The following is a 12863-nucleotide window of genomic DNA, read 5'->3' as shown; positions in this document are numbered from 1 at the left end:
CATGTATCAGGCTAAAGAAAGGCTGGTTATCTTCTAGATTGGTTGAAGTGATGTCAACGTGACATTGTTACTGTGATCCTGTTGGCTCAAACGATTAAAAAGAGGGGCCAATCATGCAAATTGACCAAAGGAAACCAAAGTTACAGCCCCAGAAGCCAATCAAACGCTCTATGCGCATTGCAGAAAAGGGCCATTACCATGTAAATGTGTGGTTAATTCTTCAAAAATATATTTTAAAAAAAGCATTTTTAGGCCTGTTAATAAAATTAATTAATTTCTGCTCTTTAATACATAAAAAAAAAAAAATTCCAATGGTATGATGTCCAATTGTGTGCCGAAATTGGACATTTTTGTACAGCGTCTGGATATTCATGTATTGACAGTGCTGTAATTTTTCCACTGTTTCACTTTAGAAACATAAATGTTTGCACAGAGGATGTTTATATGTTGGTTACTGAATTTCTGGAATGAAATGTGAACTGAGGCATATTTTTGAAAGGGTTATATGCTAAGAAATGTAAAAAAAAAGAAGAAGAAAAGAAATAGGCGAGGATAAAATCTACATTGTCATTCTGCTTAACTGCATTTATCCATGTGGCTAGAGACTGGTCACATACAAAGTACACCAAAGGTAGAGGAGAAAAGCGCCATGAAGGCAAATTTTTATTCATGCCTGCCAAAAAAGTGAAAATACAAAGAAAGACAGCGCGCCTGGCATCTGGATAAAGCGTCATCCTCTTCCTCACCACAAGCTTCATCTCCTGAACCGAAGTCAGGACTCTAAAGATGTATTTATTCCTGACAATGTTGCGATTATTTATTGTCAGTCGATTAGACATGCAACCCTCCAGTCACTGGAAAGCTGATGACAAGACTATCATAGCCGAAGCAAACCAAACATTTCCCACTGTAGCATTTTCACATTTAAATTCACCTAACAAAACATAAGTTGACTTATATTGAAGTCAGAGCAAATGCATTGTTTATGTCAGCAGCTCCGGCACTGCTCTGTCAGTGAATCAGTTTGAATTATGACAGAGAGTAAGGAAACAAGGAGGAACTGCTAGTGATCTGTTCAGATGAAGTGCTGCAGGCAACAGCACACCTCTGACTTCTTAGCAAGGTAACCAGCTTTCACTTTTACAGCAAGTTTTTGTTCAAAGACTCACGTCGTGTGTTTCAAAAAACAAACAAAACCAAAAAAAAAGATGATTGTTCAGCATGATGATGGGAAAGGCCAATTACTGACAGATTTTCTGGTCCTTTTTTCTCTTTGTACACCTATAACTGTGTGAGGTGCAGCATTAAAACTGGTATCAGTACTGCCACCAGTAACTGCAGGTGTCACCAAAAAAAAGAGCAATAAAAAACATCCAAAGTGCAGTGAAGCTAAAATGCTACACATCAATATTTGGCCTGAGCTGCACTTACCTTTAAACCAGCAGCAATTAACATATAGACAATTTTTAAGCTCACAAACTTCACATATTTAATACGAAATAGGTGAACGCTCACATATACAGATTTACATATTAAGGCATAATCACATTTCTCCCAACTTGAGTGGGAAGAACTTACAAATACAAGATGCACATGAAGACCAAGTCTAGGGGCTAAGCCACTTTAAGAGAAGAGCTTACCTCATGCTCTGATATTCCATCAATGATTTCAGAGACTTCATGTTCACTGCGAGCTGCAGATGAGGTCAGCCCACCCCCTCGCTGCCCAACACGGCTACAAAAAGAAAAAAAGAAGACCCGTTCATTCAAATCTACCCACACACTGCTGGCAGTGAGCTACCTACATCACATGATGAAACAAATCCACGTTAACGCTTTACAAGAGCAGCAGTAATAAGGCAACAAATCAAACTGATTGAGTCTGTTACATTAACAGTGTCTGTTGTGCCGGTAGGGAAAACAAATCATCCCACCTCTGCATTCGCTCCTGCAGCTCTCTTTGCTTGCGGATCTCTGGGAACTGTTTCTCGTAGTACTCCCGCACCTTGCTTTCCTTGGCTCTGCGCCGTGGGTTGTTTTCAATGCGCTCCACCTTCTTCTCCCAAGCCTCCATTAGCTGGTCATAGCGCTGGCAAAACTTCTGTTCCTGAAGGATCACAGAAACAAAACGAGCTCAGTCTAATGTGGATCTATTTAAATATGATCCTTATGCCATATTGGATTTGAACTAGGAGGAGTATTACGTTTGAGAAGATGCATTTCCTGAAGATTTGACAGGAAACCTTAAAACACACGGCAACCCTCAAAGAACAAAATGATTTTTCATATTACGTCTCCTGGGTGTATCCTACCATGCACCCCTGTGTGTTCAGAGGGGGCAAAGTGACGTGTTGGTATTCTACGAGGAGTCTAGCCTCGAGTCAAATCTCCGACAGACGGCAGCCAACTGTTTTCCCAGCATCCTCACAGGCAGGCTGTAAAGCAGGCCATTAACCCTGGTGGAGACACGACCCTCGGCGGGCTCATAAATTACAATGCAACGTCTCCCTTCACTTTGCCCACAAGGAGCTCCTCACTCTGAGAAGAGTGGACACCGTGACACTGATGTGCTGCATTTGAACCTTTTTTTTTTTTTTTCTTACATCAACTTACAATACAGAATATGCTGTGACAGAGTTCCTCTGGCACCGACTGAGAGATTAGATGCTACTTTCTCATCATATATTTTTTACTTTTGGATACACGCAAATGTCAGTAAAAAATAATGATTTCCTGTCAAGTCAGTTGATTTTACAATGGCTGCCTGGCTCTAGCATCAGAACTCACCCCATTGATCTCAGCTTTATTTATAGTCGTGCTCTTTAGCTCAGTCTTACTCAGGCCCTGGCAGGCTGGAGCATTGGGTAACCCTGTACACTGCTCATTACAGTGTACAGTGAATTCAAAATTATACTTTCAGATGACAACATGGGTTATTTTTTTGGTTGGTTTTGAGAGCAATTGTTTACCAGGAGCACAGTGCAAGTACCAACAGCAGATCATACCCACAGCCCTTTTTTTTGGTATGCCTAAAATGGCCACGCACTTCAAGGAGCAGCTGGCCCACTTTCATACTAGTCATCCGTCACGGGCTAAGGCCAGCAGAGAGTCAAAAATGTGAAGTTCTATACTTACCCACTGCTTACGAGCATGATTTCTCCTTTTGAAGTATAAGATGAGCTTCTTCCTCATCGCCTGGTTTCTAAGAGGAGAAAACAGAGGGCAGAAGGATGGGAATAAAAGAATAAGGTGAGAACATGTGAGGGGGATCCAATCATTGTCAGACACTGCTCTGGCTTTCATCATATTTCTCTCACATAATGGAGCCAAGCCTATGATGTCCTCAAGATCCTCAGGTACATTTTCTATTATTTCAGGAGCTTCTGTGTGGCACTTCTTTTCTCAATACATAAATAACCACATAAACACACACTCTCTCTCAGACTCTCACACACTCACATAAACACAAACAATGCCTGTCCTTGTATGCCACCGCTCGATAAACTCAAACTTGCTTCTGGGTGGAAAGGACAGCGAGGGGAGCCAAACTTATAAAACTTGTCTGTGCTGGGAACAGTCAGCCACAGAGCTTCAAATAAAGGTCAGGGCCAGTAATCTCCTTAGGCAGCCACTCAGTTTGTCTCTTTCTTTGCTGCAAGACAGAGTTTTATTCCTGACACTTAATCTGTCACTTGTAAGGTCACGTTCCCCACTGATTAATGTAATCTTATTCTACATTAGTCACTTCAGCTGAGCCGCAGGGTCCTTCAGGTCATGGACAAGGACGGAAAACTAGGAAGTGGGCTAACAGGGGTGTATGACTCTTGTGAAAATTTAAAGATAGCACGATAGCATTCAGTAAGCAGAGATATAAATGCTGACGATGGCCCTGCTCGCATTCCCAACTTTTTATCTGTAGTACCAAAACCAAGTCAGATCTACAGAGCCTCAACCCCCAACCTACAAAAACACTCCCACGCACACACACATACAAACACAGACACATGTTGAGCTGTGGCATTGCAGCAGGGTTGAGGAAAGATAAAAGCTGCCAAATCCAGCTAGATAGTGTAGATGTCCACACAGTGTGGCCTATAATGGATGAGAACTAACTCGCTATGGCAAAAACAGGACTGATAGATTAAGCTCTTTAAGGACAGAGATGGCTTTGTCCTCTAGACACCAGATGGCAAAGGGAAAGATTAGCAGCCCTGAACACTTACAAAAGGTTTCCTTTGTCCTGCTGTAAGCCGGTGCCATTTCTGAGATATTGGAGAACACTGTAATTTGGCATTATACCTCTAAAACATGACGGCTGAAAGACGCATTATATGCAAACTTGTGACAGATGTTCTACAGTGGTGCCACCACACTAAGAAAAAAAAAAACAAAAAAACTTTTCAAACCTCATAATTAGAATTTGCCGTTACAGTAAACTGCATACAAAAAGGATATCTGTAAATGTCCTTTGTGACACTACTACTACTACTGTGTGATGATACACTGAGATGATGAACTAGGATGGAGACAGAGCTCCACAGAGATACTACTAGTCGACTATGCCAACATAAATACCAAGGTTATCAAACCAGTTAACAAAACAAAGGAGTCAATTGTGCAGGCTCAAAGCAACACTGGTATTTAATAACATAAACACGAAGAGAGTGAAGACAGTTTTCAGTTAATTGCTTTGAGGCAATAATACTGATCAAACGATGAAGGGATCAAAAGGGGTGAAGACAGCAGTGTGCGGGTAAGAGGTCAGACACATCTTGTGGTGCGCCACTGCCCAAACTACAGTGCCAACGGTGCAGGCGAGCCACTACACCCTCCCAGAGTCGTTTGATGTGCCTCACTGTGAATTACAGTCCTTAAAAGATTACAGATGGACATAAGCTATATTGACAGACATGGCAGTGCCACACAGGATTGTATACTTTCTGCTCCTCTCTTATTCCAGTAGGCATTTTTTTGTGTTTGCTTGTCTTTTTAACCCCTTAGCCTCCCTATTGTTACACACATTAATTCCATCAAGTCTCACTACTTAGCTTATCTCACATCCCCCTCTGAAATGCCATTGTTTGTGGTCTGCCAGTGGGTAAAGGATAGTTGAAATATGGGATGTGGTGGAAAGCAGCTAGTTTCTCACACTGAGGCAATATAAAACCAATGCAGGGATTAATGGCTGCTAAGGTTACCAAGTTTCAATCGCTGGAATTATAATAAAAACAAAAACAAAGGCTAAGTTAACAGAATATAACAGGAATTGCCTTGTGTGGACCTCATTTGCATTATGTAGGTGTTGTTGCTCTTAACGTTTTACTATCATGGTTTCAAATTCCTTGTATTCATGGATTCCACATCAATCAGTCGCAACATTAAAACTAGCTCCTGAGTCTTCTGCACCTCTTCCTTGTGCTGCTGAAGCAGTTCTGACCTGCCAAGGGGGGTGACTCCCCAGGACTTTAGCAGCAGATCCTTAATATCCGATAAGTTGCAAAGGAGACCCTTTGCAGTGAGATCAGCAGGGTGAAATATTAACCAGTTAGCAGCTGGTAAGGCAACAACTACAACAACAAGACAGAGAACACTATGATTTGAGTTGTGTGTTATGTTTCATAATAATATATCTGGAAAGGAGAAGTATGAATTGACACTACATCCATGGTTTAAAGCACTCAATTTGAACATAATTTGAACAACAAAAAAAAAAACTATTTTCTTTATATGTTACCAAGTATAAAGGGAGTCATTAACCCTTAACAGATGTCTCTACCAGCAAACTGCAGGTCCTGGTGCCACTGATGATGGTTTCCAAAAGCTTGAATAACAAATCCTTTGTGCCTACATTACCAGTATATGCCAGTCGACACCAAAAGACAGGAACCAGTCAACCATAGCAACTTATATTCCTCCGCTTTGGTCTCTGTGGCCTTTTGACTTTCTTGTAATCCGGATTCAGCTTTATAATTTTTCTCAGTACATTGTGTCGCTGTGTGTGGTTACCACAGGCTGCAAGCTGACAGGAAATGCAAGCAAATGTTTTTACATCTCTCTTGACAAGTGAATTTGCACTGCATTTCCTCCATACCATAAAACTGACTTTTGTTCTTTGTTTTTGTTTTTTGTTTTTTTAAACACGGGTTTCTGCCAGAGGGCTGTGTATGGTTAGTTTTGATTCAAGAAGATCAACTTCTTGAATCAAAACCAACCATACACTTAGGTAGGTCAAAGGTTTGTGCTGTGCTAGAAGCAAGACTATCGTCCCTGTTTCTTAAAGTGCAGACACACAGAGACACAAAAAAGGGATATTAGGTAATTAGAACAATGTATATATTTTTCTGGTCTGAAAGCATCTAATGTTTTGGTAGGTTAAAGCAAAATCCAGTTTTCCCAGATGAACACTGTTTTCACCAGATCTTCTTCCAATCTCTTCGCTAATTTAGGGAAAAAGTGGCCCTAAACATCCACATGATGTAAAAGAAATCATTATTTAGAAGAGAACACCCTGCACTGTTGAAGGATCCAGTTCTGACACCGATGTTCACCATTTAGGACAGAGGTCAACAGCAGCAGTTCTTCAATCCCATGTGCATCAACACACACTGACTACCAATGACCTTATCGCTAATTCACCAGTTTTTGAACCACTTTCAGTGGTCTTGGATCTTTAAAGCTGCCTTTTTCTCCTCCCTCTTTGTGTTCACTCGCAGCTTAATTTATTCTATTGCTTGACAGGTGCGATTGTAAAAAAAGACACAAAAACCACAACACTGACACAAAAAACGTAATCTGTCAGTGGGTTTAGCGCTTTGGCTAATCGGTGTACATCTTTAAATACATCCATTTGTAATTAATTTATATAAAAACATGTCCATCAAGAGCTCTAAAGTGACATTTATCCCACAGGAGGTCCCATGTCAGTTAACATATTCAATACGTTACACCTGTATTTCAGTGTTTGTGTATAAAAGACTTAGTGATGAGAGTGTGTAGGCATATATAATGACAAACTCACATTTTGATGTTTTCATGGTACTGCTTGGTATCAGATGGCTGGTTGTACAGAGGCTGGATTGGAGGGAAAAAAAGCTGATGAACAGAAAGCCTTTTTTTTTTTTTCAACTGTATAACAGATAAAACAAAGGTCATATGTCACTTTTTCTTCCAACATGTCATGAATATGACTCTCACCTTGCAGCAAAAAAAATAAAATAAAATAAAATATGACCAAGAGTTAACCTCTTAAACCACAGGGTTTTTCCTGAGGTTACTGCTCAAAAATAAAATGTCCAAAATAAATATAGTATTTCTCTGCATACACTCTGGATAAACAATATTATTATCAAAACAAAGCTAAAATTTGTGAGACCTTATCAGAAGTGTAAATACAGGTGTCAAAGTAACTGAGGATGGAAGAAAAAATATATATATATTTTTAAGAAAATATGAAAAAAAAAAAGACCTTTGAAAATATGCTGCAGTATACAAAACTCCAGAAAATCATGAATCACCATATGTATATTATGTGTGCAATAGTTGCAATGCTGCGGGGTGAAACTGAGAAAAGTTGCAGAGGTTTTAGTGAAGACATAGCCAGGCGTATTGCAATTTGGCACAGTGAGTGAAAATTGAAATTTCTTAGGTATTAACAGCATTAACTTTCTTTACATGCCTAAAGATTTCTTGTATTTGAATATTTTCTGAAGAATTGCCCACATACACGTGCATAATGGGCCTTCCATGAATGTAATGGATAATCTGTGGGCCTGAAAATTCTGAGGGGCAGTAACTTTGGCTTCTATTTGCCCATTTGCATATCTGACCCCTCCTTTTAATCATTTGAGCCAGTAGGATCACAGTAACTTTCACAACGTTTACATCAACCCCACCAATCAGAAATTGCAGGGCGAGAAATACAAGTGAATGCAAAAAGCACAACACTTACCATTGTTAAATTCAATCGCTGTAACTGTCGGAAAATGGCAACGTTTTGGCAGGAAAGGGTCTGAGGCATTGTGGGAGATTTTCAGGAAATGAGACAAAGGCTGTATCCCAATTCAGGGTCTGCAGCCTTAAAGTACGCATTTTAAGGCCGATTACGTCACCGCGACGCGCCGAAGGCTGTCCCAATTCAAAGGCTGCTCGAAATGCGGCCCTCAAATGCGTCCTTCATTTCCCTGAATTTTAAGGCTGTGGCAGTGTAGACTTCGTGGCCCAACATATCCCAGAATGCATAGCGCGGCGGTGGGTGTGGATAATTTTGCCATAAAAAAAAAAAAAAAAAAAAAAAACGATGGATGAGGGGCGGCTGAAGAGTAAACTTTAAGTACTGAATATTGTGTCACTTATTTATGTGCAAATGTTTAATAACGAAGAACATTAAAACATTACTGTTGGCCACATGTCGGCATAGTTATGTGACATTAGTGACGTTTGTACTAACTTGGTTTTAAAGCCTTTACTTTAAAATATACGCCGTTCAATAGCTGAGCTTAATCCTACAGAGAATGATCAAAGCTCATGTAGAAAGAAACAAACAAATGAGCAAAACAAAGCTGTATGACACGTTTCCAGCTGTTAGTATCATGGTTGCTAGGCAACCTGGGCAGCGCAACGGAGGCTAGACCATCCCATTTCACAAGCCTCGCACTTCCGGCCTTAGCGGTCTTCGAGTACGCGGCCCTTGAGGATCGTTGAGGCTGCGTACTTTAAGGCTGCAGACCCTGAATTGGGATACAGACATAGCCACGATTTTTAAAGTTTTGGTATAAAAAAAAAAGCAAAGGTAAGGCTGAATTCATGTTACAGTTTTTAAAAGTGAAATATAATTTCGGTCTTCTTTTGTTGCTGGTTCAGTGAATTTTGCTCAGCGCGTGATGAAAGTTGCAGTTTTGGGATCTATGCAATATCAGCTTTTAGAAATTTATTATTTAAGGGGTTCAAGAGGTTAGCAAGACTGATACAAAACTGTGACTGACAGAAGACTAATAACATGATATAATTCAATCCAGCGAACTCACTCATAAAACAAATAAACTAGGGATAGTATTTTGCGTGGGCTCTTGAATAGGCTCATTTAAAAAAAAAAAAAAAAAAAAAAAAAACACACACACAACTTAAAAAGCCAAGTGGACACACTCAGTCTGCTACTATGCATGTGGGAGTAAGATGTATGGACAGCCAGATGGACACACATAGTATATCAGGATGTAGATGAAGAAAAACACAGTAGTCTGGAAATGTATAAAGGAGCAGAAGTACTCATTTCAATACGACTGCTAGAACAAGCAACATGCGAGTCATTTTATTTAAAATTAAATATTGAACATACCACCTAATGGAGCTTTAAGATAGCACACAAATGTTTTCACTTCATTATTTTTAACCTAAGAACTGAGGTCATGATGTGATCAGGCTTGTTCCTCTCCCCTGAGCATCCTTTGTCCCTCTAATGTGACCTTGTGAAAAAACACGGGGGGTGGAGGAAAGGGAAATGCAAAAACTGACTTGTGAGATAAAGTAAAGTCTCTACTCACCAGCTCTACCCTGGGTCCCAGTCCCTCCAGTATCCTGTGAGCTTCTTCTGCCTTTTTCTAGTGAGCAAAGATAAACACAAGTAGAACATTAGCCGGCCGCCTGCACCTCTGCCATCACCACGGCAACGCAATGAACATGCTAACTTGATCACTAAGGCTACACCACTGCTTGCCGGCTGGATGGATGGAGAGATGGATGCGTTGACTATTATTAGAGCTTTTAACTGAAGCTGGGCCGCAGCTCCTTGCCTCAGCACCCTCTCCCCTTTCTCTCTCTCTCGCTCAGATAAAAAAATAAAAGATTACTCACCACCCCTTAGCAGAGAGGTAAGAGAGGAAGAGCAGGCAGGCAGGAAAGCAAGTGGGAGTGGAACAAAAAATGAGTGGGAGAGAAAGAGCAGAAAAAAAGAAGAGAAAAAAACACAAGGAACAAGGAGGGGTGGGGGCTACAAGGCTTTGGTACTTATCTAATAAGAGACATCTGATGAAAGACAGAAAGCTCTCACCCCGAGCTACCTACAGCCATCAACCCCTTAAAAAACAAAATTCCTGGTCCAGGGACCATAAAACAAGAGAGGAGGGGTTTTGGGGCATGAAGCTGGGCAGTTAAAAAAAAAGGGGAAAAAAGGAGAGGGGGGGGGCAAAAAAACAAACAAACAAAAAAAAACAACCCACACACCCCCATCTCGGGGTGACCTCTCTGCTGCTCTGCTCCTCCATACATTTATATTTAGCTCCCTCCACTAGACAAATGTTGAAAGCAGTGGCCCAGACTGCTCCTCTCAGTGCTTTTTCATGCTTTTCTTTATTCCACTATGTAAGCTTAATCAAACAGACCCTCCTTGGTGGCACGCTGCACACTCCGTTTCACATCTCAGTTCATATTCCTCAATGATCAATCTAAACTGCTTGGGCTTCAGCTCTTTTTCCATTAGTACTACCTCAACGCGACTTGAAGTGGTACGACCCGTCTCAACTTGTTTTCCATTACAATCGAGTACCGCCTAAGGTGGCGTGGGGTCTTTATAGCAACGCATCCGAATGTCCCGTGACGTCATTTGTATGCGACAAGAACACGACAACTAGGGCGGCCTGCGGCATTTTTCAGACTCGTGTCCACCGTGTTGTTTCCGTGTAGCCATTTCCCTTGTCGCCTGGTTTTAAAAATGGCGGTTTCAATTTTTGTGAAGCAGAAGCTCTAATGACTCATTGTGTGATGCCTCTGACTAGCCAATTGGTGGCACACAGTTTTTCGATGTCATATTTTCCAGTCGCCCTGGATCGCTTGGAACCGCGGTCGAGTAGGTACCCAAAAAAAGCATATATGGTATCAGGTGTTATCACGTAATGGAAAACCCTAAGTAGGTACTAATGGGAAAGGGCTATTACAGACAGGATGGCAGTATAAAACAAAGAAGGGTGGTGGATGGAGAGGAGCATGTGGGAGAAGTGGGTGGGTGTGTGATGAAGCCTACACGCTTCACCTCCCACCATGTTTCTTCACTGTAGAGGTAGCAAAGGAGGTGTTTGGGGACCTTCTCCTAAGTTTATACAAGACTCATGCAAACAGACTTGAAAGTGAGACCCCAGAGAAGCTCAGCACAGCTCAGCTTCAGTCAACACAGGCTGACAAGTAGGTCACCTGAGAGGGAATCCAAATGACACAGCTCCTACCTTTAAAACTACCGTGCATTTCCCCCTACTATGAATGCAAGCAGAAGCACTGATGCTTTACATATGCACAGCATACATATCTTTCAAATGCAAATACTGTATCGGGATGTTATTATTCTTCCTTCAGTCTGATTAGAGTTTTTCCTCATTCCTGTTGCTCGTCACCAGTGAGTAGGTGTAACAGGCTGCAGAGTGTTGCCTCAGAGAGCTTGCTCACTACAGAAGCAGTTAATGAGCAGCAATTATTAAAAGCAGCCTTTCATCCTCAGGGGAATTGGGAGACTCAAGGATTTATATTCATTTCCTGGCTGTGACACTTTAAGCGAATTTGAGAACAAGACTGCATGATTTCTGACCTCAAACCACTTGAAACACACATTCAGATGAAAATACCTGAAATGGCATGTTCAGAGATAAAGAGTGAGGAGGGGGAGCAGACAAGACTATTCTGCTTATTTCATGAGGGAGGGACGATGCTTTTAATAACTGCTCTCTCGATCCATGTCTACCACAGATAGCCCATCACACAACCGAAGCGGAGAAGCTGGTTCCATTATTTCAATCACGCTCCCCTGTGGTAGCACACTGGACTTAAGGGCTGCGCAGTTGTAAATCAACTATTTTCTCCAGCAGGTCATAAGCTCAAACTAAAACTACAACAGTGTGTTTTTTTGTTTTGGGGGGGGGGGGGGGGGGGGTTTGTTATGTGACTACAATCACAAAACCTGTGAAACTCCCATTAGGGGGGAAAAAAAGAAAAGAAATAAAAAACAGGTACGAAAAGATAAAGCCTAGAGGGCAAACTTAACACAGAATAATGAAAGAATTTAGCATAGCTCAATGCAATTTTCATAAGCCAGTGTAACACAGGATCTTTTTTCCTGTTGTGTTTTGTGTCCGTGTTCTAAATATCAGAAGAGTGAAACTGAGCTGAGCCTTCCCCAGAGTTTGATAAAGGGCTGTCAGCATAAATGAGGCTGTAACCCTGAATGAGAAAGCTTGTGATGCAGAGTGTAGCAGGAACAAATGACAACACAAAGACATGAGCTCAAAAGGGTACACGGAGGCTGAAGTAATAATAGACAGATGCTTAAATACACACACCTGTGTGTGGCGACATGTTAAAATACATACTCAAGGTGGTGTTCAGCACACACCTACCAGTGATTATTTTTGTTTGAAATTGGGTATAGCACCAAAGCTGAGGGACATAAAGGATGCAAGTTATTTTGCAACCTCTAAAAACAAGCAAACATTTGAGCATATATCATTTGCTTTTTAAAAAAAAAAAAAAATTAGGGTGCACAAGCTCTAACTTCCACACAACAATAGGTCTCCACAGCTCAGTGTGCCACACACACGCTCCAGGAGCCGTTGAGTCAGATGTTGCCAGGCGTAAATGATTTCTATCTAGAACAGGCCATTTACTGTTAACTGTTGTCTGCAAAAAAAGATGGGGCTGTACAAGTTATTCTAAGATTTCCTGGCGTTTCTAGAAGCTACCGTACACCTTCAAGTGTATTATCACCTCTGGGCTGAGTAGAGTTTACACTCATTCACATGTAGTATTTAAAACCAAGCTAGAAAAAACTGTTTTCTCTCAGCATGATATCTTTACTGCCTCAGATCACAATACCTGGATTCATTTAAT

At 41.1% G+C, this 12863-nt stretch overlaps 1 protein-coding gene across 4 annotated transcripts in view; it reads right to left on the bottom strand.

Moving 5' to 3' along the window:
* ncor2 (nuclear receptor corepressor 2) overlaps window positions 1-12863 on the bottom strand; it is a 95375-nt gene that overhangs the window by 39900 nt on the left and 42612 nt on the right. For all 4 annotated transcript variants that reach the window (XM_040019534.1, XM_040019536.1, XM_040019537.1 and 1 more), the window contains exons 7-11: window positions 9539-9595; window positions 7018-7070; window positions 3135-3201; window positions 1934-2106; window positions 1641-1734 (exon numbers count right to left, since the gene is read on the bottom strand). In XM_040019534.1, coding sequence (XP_039875468.1) covers window positions 1641-1734; window positions 1934-2106; window positions 3135-3201; window positions 7018-7070; window positions 9539-9595 — 444 coding nt within the window. The remainder of the gene's footprint in view (window positions 1-1640; window positions 1735-1933; window positions 2107-3134; window positions 3202-7017; window positions 7071-9538; window positions 9596-12863) is intronic.

The sequence above is a fragment of the Simochromis diagramma genome, unplaced genomic scaffold, assembly GCF_900408965.1.
Source record: "Simochromis diagramma unplaced genomic scaffold, fSimDia1.1 OVJJ01000822.1, whole genome shotgun sequence".
Classification (NCBI taxonomy): Eukaryota; Metazoa; Chordata; class Actinopteri; order Cichliformes; family Cichlidae; genus Simochromis; species Simochromis diagramma.
The sequence above is the reverse complement of the archived record's forward strand: the minus strand, read 5'-3'. Positions and strand labels throughout refer to the sequence as shown.